The sequence below is a fragment of the Choloepus didactylus genome, chromosome 3 (genome assembly GCF_015220235.1).
Source record: "Choloepus didactylus isolate mChoDid1 chromosome 3, mChoDid1.pri, whole genome shotgun sequence".
Classification (NCBI taxonomy): Eukaryota; Metazoa; Chordata; class Mammalia; order Pilosa; family Megalonychidae; genus Choloepus; species Choloepus didactylus.
The window spans coordinates 122,845,874-122,865,606 of NC_051309.1; the positions used below are offsets into that span (position 1 = coordinate 122,845,874).

At 36.5% G+C, this 19,733-nt stretch overlaps 1 protein-coding gene across 1 annotated transcript in view; it reads right to left on the reverse strand.

Moving 5' to 3' along the window:
* Window positions 1-381: 381 nt before the first annotated feature.
* Window positions 382-19,733, reverse strand: part of ZGRF1 (zinc finger GRF-type containing 1) — a 139,689-nt gene continuing 120,337 nt past the window's right edge. The window contains exons 26-29 of the mRNA XM_037830485.1: window positions 2,115-2,291; window positions 1,846-1,980; window positions 844-1,105; window positions 382-660 (exon numbers count right to left, since the gene is read on the reverse strand). Coding sequence (XP_037686413.1) covers window positions 503-660; window positions 844-1,105; window positions 1,846-1,980; window positions 2,115-2,291 — 732 coding nt within the window. The 3' untranslated portion in view covers window positions 382-502. The remainder of the gene's footprint in view (window positions 661-843; window positions 1,106-1,845; window positions 1,981-2,114; window positions 2,292-19,733) is intronic.

A 19,733-nucleotide genomic window follows, 5' to 3' on the forward strand; every position in this document is an offset into this window, starting at 1 on the left:
ATCATACCCTGACCCCCCTTCCCCGATAGCTCAATCCACCAACTTTAACATGCTGTCACATCGCTGTTTCTTTCCCTCCCTATCATCCATCATATATTTCTCTGTCTTCTGAACATATGAGAGTTAGCTGCACACATCCTTGAACATACACTATAATTCACGAATGTACTTCCCAGAGATATTCATGTATTTTTGAAGTAACATTCCCCATGAAAGCTTTTCCCTGTCCTTTGTAAAATTCACTTCTTTAGCAAACAGAAGCCAAAATTTAAGAAAGAAATTTATTTTTATTAATAAGATATTGCACTATTTTCAACATCTGCCTATCTTAATATATATAATATGTACATTTTTGAAGAGCAAAATGTTTGGATGTTTTTATGTAATATTTAAGTATCATAGAAATACAGTATTTTTTTTCCCTAACAAGGGTTTCGGGGTAATAAAAATATAAAATACATATATTGAAAAATGAATTTGAATTCACATAATTACAAAATATCTATTCCATATGTTCTTGAGAAAAAGACTTATTTTTAGACTTCTCTTTTTCCCTCTTTTTCTTCTGTTTTTCTTCTGCTTGTTTTTCAAAATATTCTTTAAGGAGATGGTCCAGCTGTGGTTCACACTGGCTGGCATGTTGCAATCCATTTTCCCGTCCTTAAAAAGATATAAAACATGAGATAACTATTCCTCATTTTAGAGTGGTCCCCATATTACTATCATTTTAGTTATCTTCCACAGTGACAAATTCAGTGCTGTTCCTGCTTGAACAGGTGAAGCATTAGGCCGAAAAGTCAGTTTTAATTAAAAATGCTTGAATTAAAAACAATTTCATTTTACCTTCACAGTGTTGGATCACACACCCCCACAGTCGATTTTTCTTCAAACAGGCTAAATTTCCCACAATCAACAAATGCCTCCTTCCTCTTGTCAATGCAACATTCATTCTTTTCTCTGAATCAATGAATCCTACTTGTCTTGTCCTTACGCAGGACAGAATAATGATCTCCTTTTCAGCTCCCTGAAAAGCATCTACCGTTGACACCTGGACAGCTTTAATGTTGGGATGGTCAAAGTCCAAGGCATTGAGAAGATGACAAAGCTGTAGATGAAAGCAGGGATCATGCAACACAGAGGTCAGAAAGAACTTAAGTGCTGAATCTCCTCACAGCAAACATTTTAATTTAATTAATACTGGGTAATTTTCATTTTCTTTTTATGACTCACATAGATTTGACTAGTATCTGAAATATAGATAAATGGATTGATGACAACATTAATTATGAAACAAAATCAAAGGCGAGTTATCCATTGCAAGCGAACTTATTAGGATGTGCTAATTCAGAGCTGATAAATAAACTAATAATGAAACAGATGAAAAATAATTTTAAATAAAAGGAAAAGAAAAAAGAAAAAATCTAGGTAGAAGTAATTAGCTCATGTGTACACTGAGTTGGTATTTATCCTTAAGTTACTGATAAAATGTAGTAGAAATAAACAAACATTTTGGAAAACAGAGATTCAATTCCATCTGTCCCCAAACACAAAGCATGCACCATATTTTCTGTCCTTTAATTTGTTTATTTGCATTTTTGCTCCAACAGCTGTAAACTGAATTTAATTAAGCCTTGTTAGTTTTACATTTAATTATACAGAAAAAAGCCAGGCCAAAAAAAAAAAATTAAAATGTTTCTCTTTTAATACATTATTAACTATAGCTTCAAAAGTTTTTGAAGCAATAAACGAAACAAAATAAAACTACTACAAAATGCAATATCAAATATTGTAATATATTATTATAATATTTAATTTGTGATAAATATTGCAATATGTAGTACAAACCTTGTACATCTGGGATTTGTATAATGTTATCACCCCAATCATAGAGCCCACTATTCCACTTGCAATCAGTGATTGAATCAGCTTGAGTGTAAAAGCAGCTTCTGCCACGTTATGAAAGCTATTGTCTCTTTCAATCTGGAATAAGAAACAGATCCTAAATTATATTTCCCAGAAAGGCAATGGAAAGAATAAGTAAAATCATACAAACAATTAAAATTAAACCAGGAAACTAAACCATGTTTATTCCCATCAACATTAATGTCATTTACCTGTTCCAGACCTTTAACATTATAGAAACACAGGGTTGGTAGCCATTTCAATAAAGGGCTCCTCTCTGTTTCTGAAACACCATTCATGAGGTTTCCTTCATAAAACAGATCATTAGCGATAGCACTGATTGCAGGGTGACAACGGTATTGGATTCTCAGTAGAACTGGCTTGTGACCCTACGAAATTTATATGCAGAAAAATAGAAACTTAAAACATAGCATTTTTTTTTCTCTAGGGAAAATATAATAAAAAAACGATATTTAAAGTTCTTAATCCACATTGTGCTCGTACGAGATGAACTATAACCATGATAGAGATCACAAATAAAAATAATGTTTAAAAAAAATTGCTAAAATTATTTTCATGATAAACTAATATTACAGTAGAAAATTATAAAACATACCAAATCTTATTATCTAATAAGCTTGGCACTTAATATTATGCTTCCATAATCTGTTTGGAATTGACCTAAGACTAAATTGAAAAGAAAACTAAAAAAAAAATTAGGAAGTGTTGATAGTTCATTAATTACATTCTACCTTGGATAAATGCCATTTTTCACCCTAAATCTTCAAAGAAGTTTCACATTTTGTTAATGAATCATAAAATCCAAGTCCCAGCTACTTTAGAGTTCTTCTGGAGAATGCTCTTTATTTCCAAAAAGTTTTATAGTATTGCCACAATATTTTGAATAGCTACAAGGTATTCTAATAATAATAATACACAATAAAATGCAGGATTAATAATCACATGGACAAAAATGCCCTTTATGGGAACAAAAGCCAAAAAAAAATCCTCAGTAATCAATTACTCTCTAAGGCATAAATCTGTGGATAAGTTTAAGTCAGTGGACATGTGAAACTTCTGATAAAAAGCTTTAGGTACAAAAATGCTCAAAGGAACAGTTTTTATAATTAGAAACAACTAAATGTTCAATATTAGAGAAATGACTAAATTATGGAATAGCCATACAACATAATATCTAGTTATTAAATATATTTATGAGAAAGTGGTGATTATAAAGTAGTAATAGCATGGCAAAGTGACTTACTATAATGCAAAGTTAAAAAAAGGCAGGATAGAAATTATATTTATGGTATGGTTTCAGCTCTGTAAAAATACATAGGATTAAAACTGGAAGGACAAATACTAAAATATTGCAAAGGGTTCGCTGTTGGGGGCAGGGAAATTATTATGGATGTATTATTTTTGCCTTTTTGCTTTTCCGTATTTTCCATGCTTTCTACAATGAGCAGTAGAGATTACTTTTTCTTTACTTTTAATTAATTATAAACCATTTCAAAAATACAGAAAAGCAAAGAAAATAATATAAGACACCCATGCACCCACCATCCAGCATTTAGTCATATTTGCTTCAAATCTCTCTTTTCTTATGAAATAAAATGTGACACTTACAAGCTAAAGCCTCTCCATCATCCCTTTCCTGTACCACTTTCCCCAGAAATTACTCCAGTCCTGCAGTAGTTTTGAGCCATTCCCATGTATGTTTTTATATTTTTACTACATTGGTATGTATGTATAAATAATAAATATTACTTGATATTTGTGACGGCTAGGAGCTATGTACCCCAGAAAAACATGTTTTAAATCTTAATCCATTTCTGTGGGTGTGAACCCACTGTAAACAGGACCTTTTGATGAAGTTACTTCAGGTAAGGTGTGGCTGAACTGAATCAGGATTGGTTTTAATCCTATTATTAGAGTTTTTTATAAGCAGAATGGATACATAGAGCAAGAGAGCCACAGAAAGAAGTCAGATGTCAATGGAACCCACAGAACCCAGGAGAGGCCACCATGTGCACTGCCATGCAACAGAAAAGCCAAGGACCAAGGATCACTGAGAGCCAGTCCCAGAACAGCAGTCTTCTGGGAGAAATCACTGTTTTGATTTTGGACTTCTCCCACCTAGCCTCAAAACTCTGAGCCAATAAATTCAAACTGTTTAAGCCAACCCATTGCATATTTGTTTTAGCAGCCAGGAAACTAAAACAATATGCTTGTGAAATTCACATAAATGGTATTTCATTGTACATATCCCTTTGTACCTTTCTTCTTTCGACATCCTTATATTTTTGAGAACAAGTCATTCATCTTAACTGCTTTATAGTATTCCATTCTGTGACTAAATCACTTTTTAGCTCATGCTTTATATGCCTTTCCAAAATTCCCCCAAAAATCTAGCTCATGTTTTAAAATGCACTGGCAACAGATGAGTGAAAAAAGCAAAGGAAGAACAGCATATATAGTATGCTAGCATTTGCTAAAAGGGGAGAAATTTTTCTTGTGTTTGTTTACATTGGCATAAACCATAATGGGAAAGACACAAGAAAAGGATGATGGTTGCTTCTGAGGAAAGAATGGGGTAGTTGGGGGTGGGATTGGCAGTCTTTTCACTGTCTCCGTATCTTTTGAATTTTGAACGGTGTAAATATATTACCTATTAAAATATTTTAAGAATTTAAATATATATTTAATTTAGAGAAAAAGCCATTGAAAAGGTCTGATTCAAAAGAGGCTTGACAATGACTCATTATGGAGGGGTAAAAATTTTGCAGTTCAATTCAATTATAATTAAAAGCTCCAAACAACTAAAATCTTGATTCTTCATAAAACTCAGTACAACTCAACTCAAAATAGTGTGACATTACCAAGATGGTGGCCCAAGAAATGCTCCAGAGTTCTATTCCCTAACATAAATTTTAAATAACAAAGCAAGAACGGGCAAAACCATCTTTCCCAGAGCTCCAGAAAACAGTTGAAGAGTTGCAGTAACTGAGCAAGCACCAAAAGAAGGAAAAGTCACCTTAAAACAGTTAAAAAAAAACCCATGTTGGGTTGCTACTGGCCCTTCTCCCAGCCCTCTCAAGCCTGGTATGGAGCTAGCCCATGTTCCCATTGTGGGTCCCCATGGTCCTGGCACCAATGTATGTATGCATGTATCAATCTGCCTAGCAGCAGCCTGAAACACTAAACCGGGACTCGTCTGTCTTGTCTCAGTACTTGCCTAGTATGTAGAAATGGCCCACAATGCAGCTAATATGCTGTTAGAAAACAGCACCTAGGACAGGGTAGAAAGACTATTTCCTAGAGAAAAAGGGATATTTGGACCCCTATTACATGGGGAATTCTAAGGCCACCCCAAGACAAGACTCATGCTCATAAAAACCCTATGTTTTTGCCTTTGTTCTTTAGACCTATTATGAGGACAGCTGGGCTCTAAAGGAGACACTTGTAAGATCTAATCTGCAAAAACTGGAAAAGGTGCTCCCCACCCCCCTTTTTTTGGTTAATTCCTAGCATTTAAAGAAATCTCAGTCACAACACTAGTTGGAGACAAGCTTAGGAAACAGATACCTCAGTGGCTAACACTAAGATAAAACATTAATTATTAAAATGTCTAGTTGTGCAACAAAGTTTACAAGTAATGGAGAGAAACAGGAAACTATGGCCCACGTAAAGACACAAAATAAAAAATTAGAAACTATGAGTGAAAAAGACCAGACTTTGGACATACCAGACTTCAAAAAGTGGTCCTACTCCTGAAGACAATTATATAATAATGTAGATTACAAGGGGTGACAGTGTGATTGTGAAGACCTTGTGGATCACACCCCCTTTATCTAATGTATGGATGAGTGGAGGAATGGGGATAAAAACTAAAGGACAAATGGGGTGGGATGGGGGGATGATTTGGGTGTTTTTTTCACTTTTATTTTTTATTCTTGTTCTGGTTCTTTCTGATGTAAGGAAAATGTTCAGAGATAGACTGTGGTGATGAACGCATAACTATGTTATCATACTGTGGACAGTGGATTGTATATCATGGATGATTGTATTGTGTGTGAATGTATTTCAATAAAACTGAATTTAATAAAAAAAAAAAAGTGGTCCTAAATATGCTTACAGAGCTAAAGGAAAACATAGATAAAGTACTAAAGGAAAGCAGGAAAATGATAGATGAACAAACAGAAGTTCAATAAAGAGATAGAAAGCATAAAAAGGAATCAAAGAGAAAAACTACAGGTGAATACAACAACAGTAACTGAAAAAAAAAATTCCCTTGAGGGGTTCAACAGGAGATTGGAGCTAGCAGAAGAAAGAATAAGGGAACTTGAAGACAAGACAATTGAAATAAATTGGTCTGAGGAGCAGAGAGGAAAAAATATCAAAGAAAAGTGAGAAGAGACTGAGGGACCTGTGGAATACCATCAAGTGCACCAATATACACATTATGAGGGTCCCAGAGTAAGAGATAAAGGACAGAAGGAATATTCAAGAAAATAATGGCTGAAAACTTTCCAAATTTAATGAAAGAAATATATACATACACACATCCAAGAAGCTCAACAAACTCCAAGCAGGATAAACTCAAAGGGAAAAACACCAAGTCATGTTATATTCAAACTGACAAAAGACAAGACAAAGACAAAGAGAAAATCCTGAAAGCCATAAGAGAGAAGCAATGTGTTCATATGAAGGAAGCTCAATAAGATTAAGTGCCAATTTCTAATCAGAAACAATGGAGGTAAGGTGGCAGAGGAATTCATCATCAATGGAATGGCCCTGCAATAAATGCTAAAGATAGTTCTTCATGTTGAAAGTAAGGGACATAAGACAGTAAATTGAACACACATGAAGAAATAAAGATCTCTGGTGAAGGTAACTACATGGGTAAATATAAATGCTATTACTATTGTATTTTTTTTTTTTTTTGTAATTCCACTATTGACTTCTTACAAGATCTAAAATGCAAATGCATAAAAAGTAATGATACATCTATTGTTTTGGACACGCTATGTATAGAGAGAATTCGTGAGAAGAACATAATAGAGGGGGGTGAGAGGTTTCATGATGGTATTAATGTTAGTTGGTATCAAATCAAACAAGATTGTTATACATTTTGGCTTTAAATCTAAGTCCCATTGTAACCACAACAATATATCTGATCAAAAGGCAGAGACTGGCAGAATGGATAAAAAAGCATGACCAAACAATATGCTGTCTACAAGAGGCTTACCTTAAATTCAAAGATACAAGTCGGCTGAAAGTGAATGGATGGAAAAAAATATTCCATGCAAATACTAACCAAAAGAGAGTGAGTGTGGCTGTACTAATATCAAACAAACAGACTTTAAGTTAAAAACTATTACAAGGGACAAAGAAGAATACTATATATTGATAAAAGATTCAATTCCCTTGTAGGTGAAAATGTAAAATGGTGTAGCCACTGTGGGTAACAGTTTGGCAGTTCCTAAAAATGTTAAACATAAAACTATCATATGAACCGGCAATCCCACTTTTAGTTATACATCCAAAAGCACTGGAAGCAGGAACTCAGGTATTTATATACCAATGTTTATAGTAACATTCTTTACAATAGCCAAAAGATGGAGGCAACCCAAATGTCTATCAACAGATGAATGGATAAACAAAATGTGGTATTTACATACAATGTAATATTACTCAGCTATGAAAAAATAAAGTTCAGATACATGCTACAACATATGGATGCACCTTGAAGACATCATATTAAGTAAAATAAGCCAGACATAAAAAAACAGATATTGTATGATTCCACTTATATGAAATTCATAGGGACATAAAATAGAGTACAAGTTACCAGTGACAATGGGGAGGGGAAACGGGAAATGGGAAATTTTGTGTTGTATATGAATTATCACAACTAAAAAAGAGAGTGTGGTAGTTTGAAGCTGTATGTAACCCCCAAAAACATGTTTTTAAATCTAATCCTTTCTTGTGGGTGTAAACCCATTTTAAGTAGGAACTTTGATGAGACTACTTCAGGTAAGGTATGACCCACCTCATTCAGGATGAGTCTTACTTAATCCTATTACTGGATTTCTTTATAAGAGAATGAAATTCAGACAAAGAGAAAAAGCCATGAAAGCAAGAAGCTGAAAACAACAAGCCCTGGAAGAGAGAAGGCAGAGACCAGCAGGTGCCGCCATGTGCCTTGCCATGTAGCAAAAGAGCCAAGGATTGCCAGCAATTGGTTTTCGGGAAGGAACCATCACCTTGATGGTGCCTTGATTTGGACATTTTTTCAATCGCAAACTGTAAGCTAATAAATTTCAATTATTTAAGCCAACCCATTTCATGGTATCTGCTTTAAGGTGCCTAGGAAACTTAAACAGAGACTAAAGAGACAATAACAATTAAATGCAAAATATGATCCTAGACTAGATCAATAATGGAGGAGAAAATGCCCAAAAGGACATTACTGGGACAACTGAAAAACTGGAATATCAACTGTATGCTTGATAACAATGTTAAATTTCTTGAACTTGGTAACTGTACTTAATGTGGTTATATAACTACATTTATTTCTAGTAAATAAGTACTTGTTCCTAGTAAATATACATGGAAGAATTAAGTAGTAAAGGAGCATGATGTATGCAACCTACTTTTAAATTTTAGAAGATAGATAAAATGATATAAAAATTATGGCAAAATGTTAAAAGTGGTAAATCTGGGTAGGAAGTATACTGGAGTCCTTTATATTATTTCCATATTACTTGGCAACTTTCCTGTAAGTTTGAAATCATTTCAAAATAAAAAGTTGGGGGAAAAGCGCAACTTGAAAGTCAGTGTGAAAGAACTTATGAATTAAGAAAGTAGAATAAAGTTGGCTTGCAGAGTCCATTCTCCAATATCTAAAGGGAAAAAAAACAGGAAAAACAACAGCAAAGAAAAAAATTCAGCAACCATGCAACAAAGAAAGATATATAGCTAACCCAGTGCCATAAAATGTAAAAAGTGGCTGTCATTAAGAAACAAAATTCTACTGTAAAAGGGAGAAATGCAGCATCCCTAACTTCTCCAGAAGTCATATGATGGGAATGGCTCCTAAGAAAAATAATGAAACAGGGTCAGTGAACAAGTGGATCATTTTTAGTGCAAGTTAAGGATCTCAGGGCCACACACCAATCTGATAAACATCAGGCTCAACAGTATCCCCACTATGGGAAACACCTTCAATCATGTGGGGTGAATCCTGGTACAGCATATTTAACAAAAACTTAAAAGTGAGATAGTCCACATAAGCTAATAAAGACTGCATACTTTCTTAACTTAGCTGTGTTCTAAGCCCACTTCCACACATCTTCCCCTGCCACCACACCTTCAAGATATTGGGAAAATGGAAAGAACATAGAACACAAATCTAAGAAATGAAATGAAACAATAATGGCAATGATGCAAACATAGCACCCCCCCTCCCTAAATTAATAAAATAAAGGAAGACAATGCAAAAGATACACAGAGAACCCAGTCTAGACAAAAATATAACCAAGGAATGGAAGAAAAATTTCCACAAGTACTCAAGCTATAGAATTTAATCAGAATATAATTCAATAAAACAATCATTCAATGGTGGAGACATGATAAAAACATAATGAGAACATAAGGGAAATTGCAATCCTAAAGAAATAAATATTTTCAAAACAATATCATTAAAGAACTAATAACCTAGAAGTAGCAAAGAACAGAACAGAGTTTGGTGAAAATAAAATTTCTCACATAGAAGAAAGGCTTCACAGTTAATGCAGATGAGATTAAATGGAAGACGAAGACAAAGACAAACCAATATTAAGAATAATTGGTTGAGGCGGGGCAAGATGGCAGACTGGTGAGCTGTAAGTTTTAGTTACTCCTCCAGGAAAGTAGGTAAAAAGCCAGGAACTGCGTGGACTGGACACCACAGAGCAATCTGTCTTTGGGCATACTTCATACAACACTCATGAAAATGTCAAACTGCTGAGATCAGCGAAATCTGTAAGTTTTTGCGGCCAGGGGACCCGCGCCCCTCCCTGCCAGGCTCAGTCCCGTGGGAGGAGGGGCTGCCAGCTCCGGGAAGGAGAAGGGAGAACTGCAGTGGTAGCCCTTCTCGGAAACTCATTCTACTGATTCAAACTCCAACCATAGATAGACTGAGACCAGACACCAGAGAATCTGAGAGCTGCCAGCCCAGCAGAGAGGAGACAGGCATAGAAAAAAAAAATAACACGAAAAACTCCAAAATAAAAGCAGAGGATTTTTGGAGTTCTGGTGAACACAGAAAGGGGAAGGGCGGAGCTCAGGCCTTGAGGCGCATATGCAAATCCCGAAGAAAAGCTGATCTCTCTGCCCTGTGGACCTTTCCTTAATGGCCCTGGTTGCTTTGTCTCTTAGCATTTCAATAACCCATTAGATCTCTGAGGAGGGCCCTTTTTTTTTAATCCTTTTTTCTTTTTCTAAAACAATTACTCTAAGACTCCCAATACAGAAAGCTTCAAAGAATTGCAATTTGGGCACGTCAAGTCAAGAGCAGAACTAAGAGAGCTCTGAGACAAAAGGCAATAATCCAGTGGCTGAGAAAATTCACTAAACACCACAACTTCGCAAGAAAAGGGGGGTGTCCGCTCACAGCCACCATCCTGGTGGACAGGAAACACTCCTGCCCATCGCCAGCCCCATAGCCCAGAGCTGCCCCAGACAACCCAGTGTGACGGAAGTGCTTCAAATAACAGGCACACACCACAAAACTGGGCGTGGACATTAGCCTTCCCTGCAACCTCAGCTGATTGTCCCAGAGCTGGGAAGGTGGAGCAGTGTGAATTAACAAAGCCCCATTCAGCCATCATTTGAGCAGACTGGGAGCCTCCCAACACAGCCCAGCAGCCCAGAACTGCCCTGGGGGGACGGCACTCACCTGTGACATAGCACAGTCATCCCTCAACAGAGGACCCGGGGTGCACGGCCTGGAAGAGGGGCCCACTTGCAAGTCTCAGGAGCCATACGCCAATACCAAAGACTTGTGGGTCAGTGGCAGAGACAAACTGTGGCAGGACTGAACTGAAGGATTAGACTATTGCAGCAGCTTTAAAACTCTAGGATCATCAGGGAGATTTGATTGTTAGGGCCACCCCCCCTCCCCGACTGCCCAGAAACACGCCCCACATACAGGGCAGGCAACACCAACTACACACGCAAGCTTGGGACACCAATTGGGCCCCACAAGACTCACTCCCCCACTCACCAAAAAGGCTAAGCAGGGGAGATCTGGCTTGTGGAGAACAGGTGGCTCGTGGACACCACCTGCTGGTTAGTTAGAGAAAGTGTACTCCACGAAGCTGTAGATCTGATAAATTAGAGATAAGGACTTCAATAGGTCTACAAACCCTAAAAGAACCCTATCAAGGTCAGCAAATGCCACGAGGCCAAAAACAACAGAAAATTATAAAGCATATGAAAAAACCAGACGATATGGATAACCCAAGCCCAAGCACCCAAATCAAAAGACCAGAAGAGACACACCTAGAGCAGCTACTCAAAGAACTAAAGATGAACAATGAGACCATAGTACGGGATATGAAGGAAATCAAGAAGACTCTAGAAGAGCATAAAGAAGACATTGCAAGACTAAATAAAAAAATGGATGATCTTATGGAAATTAAAGAAACTGTTGACCAAATTAAAAAGATTCTGGACACTCATAGTACAAGACTAGAGGAAGTTGAACAACGAATCAGTGACCTGGAAGATGACAGAATGGAAAATGAAAGCATAAAAGAAAGAATGGGGAAAAAAATTGAAAACTCGAAATGGACCTCAGGGATATGATAGATAATATGAAACGTCCAAATATAAGACTCATTGGTGTCCCAGAAGGGGAAGAAAAGGGTAAAGGTCTAGGAAGAGTATTCAAAGAAATTGTTGGGGAAAACTTCCCAAATCTTCTAAACAACATAAATACACAAATCATAAATGCTCAGCGAACTCCAAATAGAATAAATCCAAATAAACCCACTCCGAGACATATACTGATCACACTGTCAAACACAGAAGAGAAGGAGCAAGTTCTGAAAGCAGCAAGAGAAAAGCAATTCACCACATACAAAGGAAACAGCATAAGACTAAGTAGTGACTACTCAGCAGCCACCATGGAGGCAAGAAGGCAGTGGCACGATATATTTAAAATTCTGACTGAGAAAAATTTCCAGCCAAGAATACTTTATCCAGCAAAGCTCTCCTTCAAATTTGAGGGAGAGCTTAAATTTTTCACAGACAAAGAAATGCTGAGAGAATTTGCTAACAAGAGACCTGCCCTACTGGAGATACTCAAGGGAGCCCTACAGACAGAGAAACAAAGACAGGACAGAGAGACTTGGAGAAAGGTTCAGTACTAAAGAGATTCGGTATGGGTACAATAAAGGATATTAATAGAGAGAGGGAAAAATATGGCAAACATAATCCAAAGGATAAGATGGCCGATTCAAGAAATGCCTTCACGGTTTTAACGTTGAATGTAAATGGATTAAACTCCCCAATTAAAAGATATAGATTCGCAGAATGGATCAAAAAAAATGAACCATCAATATGTTGCATACAAGAGACTCATCTTAGACACAGGGACACAAAGAAACTGAAAGTGAAAGGATGGAAAAAAATATTTCATGCAAGCTACAGCCAAAAGAAAGCAGGTGTAGCAATATTAATCTCAGATAAAATAGACTTCAAATGCAGGGATGTTTTGAGAGACAAAGAAGGCCACTACATACTAATAAAAGGGGCAATTCAGCAAGAAGAAATAACAATCGTAAATGTCTATGCACCCAATCAAGGTGCCACAAAATACATGAGAGAAACATTGGCAAAACTAAAGGAAGCAATTGATGTTTCCACAATAATTGTGGGAGACTTCAACACATCACTCTCTCCTATAGATAGATCACCCAGACAGAAGACCAATAAGGAAATTGAAAACCTAAACAATCTGATAAATGAATTAGATTTAACAGACATCTACAGGACATTACATCCCAAATCACCAGGATACACATACTTTTCTAGTGCTCACGGAACTTTCTCCAGAATAGATCATATGCTGGGACATAAAACAAGCCTCAATAAATTTAAAAAGATTGAAATTATTCAAAGCACATTCTCTGACCACAATGGAATACAATTAGAAGTCAATAACCATCAGAGACTTAGAAAATTCACAAATACCTGGAGGTTAAATAACACACTCCTAAACAATCAGTGGGTTAAAGAAGAAATAGCAAGAGAAATTGCTAAATATATAGAGACGAATGAAAATGAGAACACAACATACCAAAACCTATGGGATGCAGCAAAAGCAGTGCTAAGGGGGAAATTTATAGCACTAAACGCATATATTAAAAAGGAAGAAAGAGCCAAAATCAAAGAACTAATGGATCAACTGAAGAAGCTAGAAAATGAACAGCAAACCAACCCTAAACCAAGTACAAGAAAAGAAATAACAAGGATTAAAGCAGAAATAAATGACATAGAGAACAAAAAAACAATAGAAAGGATAAATATCACCAAAAGTTGGTTCTTTGAGAAGATCAACAAGATTGACAAGCCCCTAGCTAGAATGACAAAATCAAAAAGAGAGAAGACCCATATAAACAAAATAATGAATGAAAAAGGTGACATAACTGCAGATCCTGAAGAAATTAAAAAAATTATAAGAGGATATTATGAACAACTGTATGGCAACAAACTGGATAATGTAGAAGAAATGGACAATTTCCTGGAAACATATGAACAACCTAGACTGACCAGAGAAGAAATAGAAGACCTCAACCAACCCATCACAAGCAAAGAGATCCAATCAGTCATCAAAAATCTTCCCACAAATAAATGCCCAGGGCCAGATGGCTTCACAGGGGAATTCTAGCAAACTTTCCAGAAAGAACTGACACCAATCTTACTCAAACTCTTTCAAAACATTGAAAAAAATGGAACACTACCTAACTCATTTTATGAAGCTAACATCAATCTAATACCAAAACCAGGCAAAGATGCTACAAAAAAGGAAAACTACCGGCCAATCTCCCTAATGAATATAGATGCAAAAATCCTCAACAAAATACTTGCAAATCGAATCCAAAGACACATTAAAAAAATCATACACCATGACCAAGTGGGGTTCATTCCAGGCATGCAAGGATGGTTCAACATAAGAAAAACAATCAATGTATTACAACACATTAAAAACTCGAAAGGGAAAAATCAATTGATCATCTCAATAGATGCTGAAAAAGCATTTGACAAAATCCAACATCCCTTTTTGATAAAAACACTTCAAAAGGTAGGAATTGAAGGAAACTTCCTCAACATGATAAAGAGCATATATGAAAAACCCACAGCCAGCATAGTACTCAATGGTGAGAGACTGAAAGCCTTCCCTCTAAGTTCAGGAACAAGACAAGGATGCCCGCTGTCACCACTGTTATTCAACATTGTGCTGGAAGTGCTAGCCAGGGCAATCCGGCAAGACAAAGAAATAAAAGTCATCCAAATTGGAAAAGAAGAAGTAAAACTGTCATTGTTTGCAGATGATATGATCTTATATCTAGAAAACCCTGAGAAATCGACGATACACCTACTAGAGCTAATAAACAAATTTAGCAAAGTAGCGGGATACAAGATTAATGCACATAAGTCAGTAATGTTTCTATATGCTAGAAATGAACAAACTGAAGAGACACTCAAGAAAAAGATACCATTTTCAATAGCAACTAAAAAAATCAAGTACCTAGGAATCAACTTAACCAAAGATGTAAAAGACCTATACAAAGAAAACTACATAACTCTACTAAAAGAAATAGAAGGGGACCTTAAAAGATGGAAAAATATTCCATGTTCATGGATAGGAAGGCTAAATGTCATTAAGATGTCAATTCTACCCAAACTCATCTACAGATTCAATGCAATCCCAATCAAAATTCCAACAACCTACTTTGCAGACTTGGAAAAGCTAGTTATCAAATTTATTTGGAAAGGGAAGATGCCTCGAATTGCTAAAGACACTCTAAAAAAGAAAAACGAAGTGGGAGGACTTACACTCCCTGACTTTGAAGCTTATTATAAAGCCACAGTTGCCAAAACAGCATGGTACTGGCACAAAGATAGACACATAGATCAATGGAATCGAATTGAGAATTCAGAGATAGACCCTCAGATCTATGGCCGACTGATCTTTGATAAGGCCCCCAAAGTCACCGAACTGAGCCATAATGGTCTTTTCAACAAATGGGGCTGGGAGAGTTGGATATCCATATCCAAAAGAATGAAAGAGGACCCCTACCTCACCCCCTACACAAAAATTAACTCAAAATGGACCAAAGATCTCAATATAAAAGAAAGTACCATAAAACTCCTAGAAGATAATGTAGGAAAACATCTTCAAGACCTTGTATTAGGAGGCCACTTCCTAGACTTTACACCCAAAGCACAAGCAACAAAAGAGAAAATAGATAAATGGGAACTCCTCAAGCTTAGAAGTTTCTGCACCTCAAAGGAATTTCTCAAAAAGGTAAAGAGGCAGCCAACTCAATGGGAAAAAATTTTTGGAAACCATGTATCTGACAAAAGACTGATATCTTGCATATACAAAGAAATCCTACAACTCAATGACAATAGTACAGACAGCCCAATTATAAAATGGGCAAAAGATATGAAAAGACAGTTCTCTGAAGAGGAAATACAAATGGCCAAGAAACACATGAAAAAATGTTCAGCTTCACTAGCTATTAGAGAGATGCAAATTAAGACCACAATGAGATACCATCTAACACCGGTTAGAATGGCTGCCATTAAACAAACAGGAAACTACAAATGCTGGAGGGGATGTGGAGAAATTGGAACTCTTATTCATTGTTGGTGGGACTGTATAATGGTTCAGCCACTCTGGAAGTCAGTCTGGCAGTTCCTTAGAAAACTAGATATAGAGCTACCATTCGATCCAGCGATTGCACTTCTCGGTATATATCCGGAAGATCGGAAAGCAGTGACACGAACAGATATCTGCACGCCAATGTTCATAGCAGCATTATTCACAATTGCCAAGAGATGGAAACAACCCAAATGTCCTTCAACAGATGAGTGGATAAATAAAATGTGGTATATACACACGATGGAATACTACGCGGCAGTAAGAAGGAACGATCTGGTGAAACATATGACAACATGGATGAACCTTGAAGACATAATGCTGAGCGAAATAAGCCAGGCACAAAAAGAGAAATATTATATGCTACCACTAATGTGAACTTTGAAAAATGTAAAACAAATGGTCTATAATGTAGAATGTAGGGGAACTAGCAGTAGAGAGCAATTAAGGAAGTGGGAACAATAATCCAAGAAGAACAGATAAGCTATTTAACGTTCTGGGGATGCCCAGAAATGACTATGGTCTGTTAATTTCTGATGGATGTAGTAGGAACAAGTTCACTGAAATGTTGCTATATTATGTAACTTTCTTGGGGTAAAGTAGGAACATGTTGGAAGTTAAGCAGTTATCTTAGGTTAGTTGTCTTTTTCTTACTCCCTTGCTATGGTCTCTTTGAAATGTTCTTTTATTGTATGTTTGTTTTCTTTTAACTTTTTTTTTCATACAGTTGATTTGAAAAAAGAAGGGAAAGTTAAAAAAAAAAAAAAAAAAGAAAAAAGACAAACAAGGAAAAAAAAAAAAAAAAGATGTAGTGCCCCCTTGAGGAGCCTGTGGAGAATGCAGGGGTATTCGCCTACCCCACCTCCATGGTTGCTAACATGACCACAGACATAGGGGACTGGTGGTTTGATGGGTTGAGCCCTCTACCATAAGTTTTACCCTTGGGAAGACGGTTGCTGCAAAGGAGAGGCTAGGCCTCCCTGTATTTGTGCCTAAGAGTCTCCTCCTGAATGCCTCTTTGTTGCTCAGATGTGGCCCTCTCTCTCTGGCTAAGCCAACTTGAAAGGTGAAATCACTGCCCTCCCCCCTACGTGGGATCAGACACCCAGGGGAGTGAATCTCCCTGGCAACGTGGAATATGACTCCCGGGGAGGAATGTAGACCCGGCATCGTGGGATGGAGAACATCTTCTTGACCACAAGGGGGATGTGAAAGGAAATGAAATAAGCTTCAGTGGCAGAGAGATTCCAAAACGAGCCGAGAGATCACTCTGGTGGGCACTCTTACGCACACTTTAGACAACCTTTTTTAGGTTCTAAAGAATTGGGGTAGCTGGTGGTGGATACCTGAAACTATTAAACTACAACCCAGAACCCATGAATCTCGAAGACAGTTGTATAAAAATGTAGCTTATGAGGGGTGACAGTGGGATTGGGAATGCCATAAGGACCAAACTCCACTTTGTCTAGTTTATGGATGGATGTGTAGAAAAGTAGGGGAAGCAAACAAACAGACAAAGGTACCTAGCGTTCTTTTTTACTTCAATTGCTCTTTTTCTCTCTAATTATTATTCTTGTTATTTTTGTGTGTGTGCTAATGAAGGTGTCAGGGATTGATTTAGGTGATGAATGTACAACTATGTAATGGTACTGTAAACAATCGAAAGTACAATTTGTTTTGTATGACTGCGTGGTATGTGAATATATCTCAATAAAATGATGATTAAAAAAAAAAAAAAAAGGTTTAGGAACAAACAAACAAAAAAAAAAAATAGACTTCAAATGCAGGGATGTTTTGAGAGACAAAGAAGGCCACTACATACTAATGAAAGGGGCAATTCAGCAAGAAGAAATAACAATCGTAAATGTCTATGCACCCAACCAAGGTGCCACAAAATACATGAGAGAAACACTGGCAAAACTAAAGGAAGCAATTGATGTTTCCACAATAATTGTGGGAGACTTCAACACATCACTCTCTCCTATAGATAGATCAACCAGACAGAAGACCAATAAGGAAATTGAAAACCTAAACAATCTGATAAATGAATTAGATTTAACAGACATATACAGGACATTACATCCCAAATCACCAGGATACACATACTTTTCTAGTGCTCATGGAACTTTCTCCAGAATAGATCATATGCTGGGACATAAAACAAGCCTCAATAAATTTAAAAAGATTGAAATTATTCAAAGCACATTCTCTGACCACAATGGAATACAATTAGAAGTCAATAACCATCAGAGACTTAGAAAATTCACAAATACCTGGAGGTTAAACAACACACTCCTAAACAATCAGTGGGTTAAAGAAGAAATAGCAAGAGAAATTGCTAAATATATAGAGACGAATGAAAATGAGAACACAACATACCAAAACCTATGGGATGCAGCAAAAGCAGTGCTAAGGGGGAAATTTATAGCACTAAACGCATATATTAAAAAGGAAGAAAGAGCCAAAATCAAAGAACTAATGGATCAACTGAAGAAGCTAGAAAATGAACAGGAAACCAATCCTAAACCAAGTACAAGAAAAGAAATAACAAGGATTAAAGCAGAAATAAATGACATAGAGAACAAAAAAACAATAGAGAGGATAAATATCACCAAAAGTTGGTTCTTTGAGAAGATCAACAAGATTGACAAGCCCCTAGCTAGAATGACAAAATCAAAAAGAGAGAAGACCCATATAAACAAAATAATGAATGAAAAAGGTGACATAACTGCAGATCCTGAAGAAATTAAAAAAAAATTATAACAGGATATTATGAACAACTATATGGCAACAAACTGGATAATGTAGAAGAAATGGACAATTTCCTGGAAACATATGAACAACCTAGACTGACCAGAGAAGAAATAGAAGACCTCAACCAACCCATCACAAGCAAAGAGATCCAATCAGTCATCAAAAATCTTCCCACAAATAAATGCCCAGGGCCAGATGGCTTCACAGGGGAATTCTAGCAAACTTTCCAGAAAGAACTGACACCAATCTTACTCAAACTCTTTCAAAACATTGAAAAAAATGGAACACTACCTAACTCATTTTATGAAGCTAACATCAATCTAATACCAAAACCAGGCAAAGATGTTACAAAAAAGGAAAACGACCGGCCAATTTCCCTAATGAATATAGATGCAAAAATCCTCAACAAAATACTTGCGAATCGAATCCAAAGACACATTAAAAAAATCATACACCATGACCAAGTGGGGTTCATTCCAGGCATGCAAGGATGGTTCAACATAAGAAAAACAATCAATGTATTACAACACATTAACAAGTCAAAAGGGAAAAATCAATTGATCATCTCAATAGATGCTGAAAAAGCATTTGACAAAATCCAACATCCCTTTTTGATAAAAGCACTTCAAAAGGTAGGAATTGAAGGAAACTTCCTCAACATGATAAAGAGCATATATGAAAAACCCACAGCCAGCATAGTACTCAATGGTGAGAGACTGAAAGCCTTCCCTCTAAGATCAGGAACAAGACAAGGATGCCCGCTGTCACCACTGTTATTCAACATTGTGCTGGAAGTGCTAGCCAGGGCAATCCGGCAAGACAAAGAAATAAAAGGCATCCAAATTGGAAAAGAAGAAGTAAAACTGTCATTGTTTGCAGATGATATGATCTTATATCTAGAAAACCCTGAGAAATCAACGATACACCTACTAGAGCTAATAAACAAATTTAGCAAAGTAGCGGGATACAAGATTAATGCACATAAGTCAGTAATGTTTCTATATGCTAGAAATGAACAAACTGAAGAGACACTCAAGAAAAAGATACCATTTTCAATAGCAACTAAAAAAATCAAGTACCTAGGAATCAACTTAACCAAAGATGTAAAAGACCTATACAAAGAAAACTACATAACTCT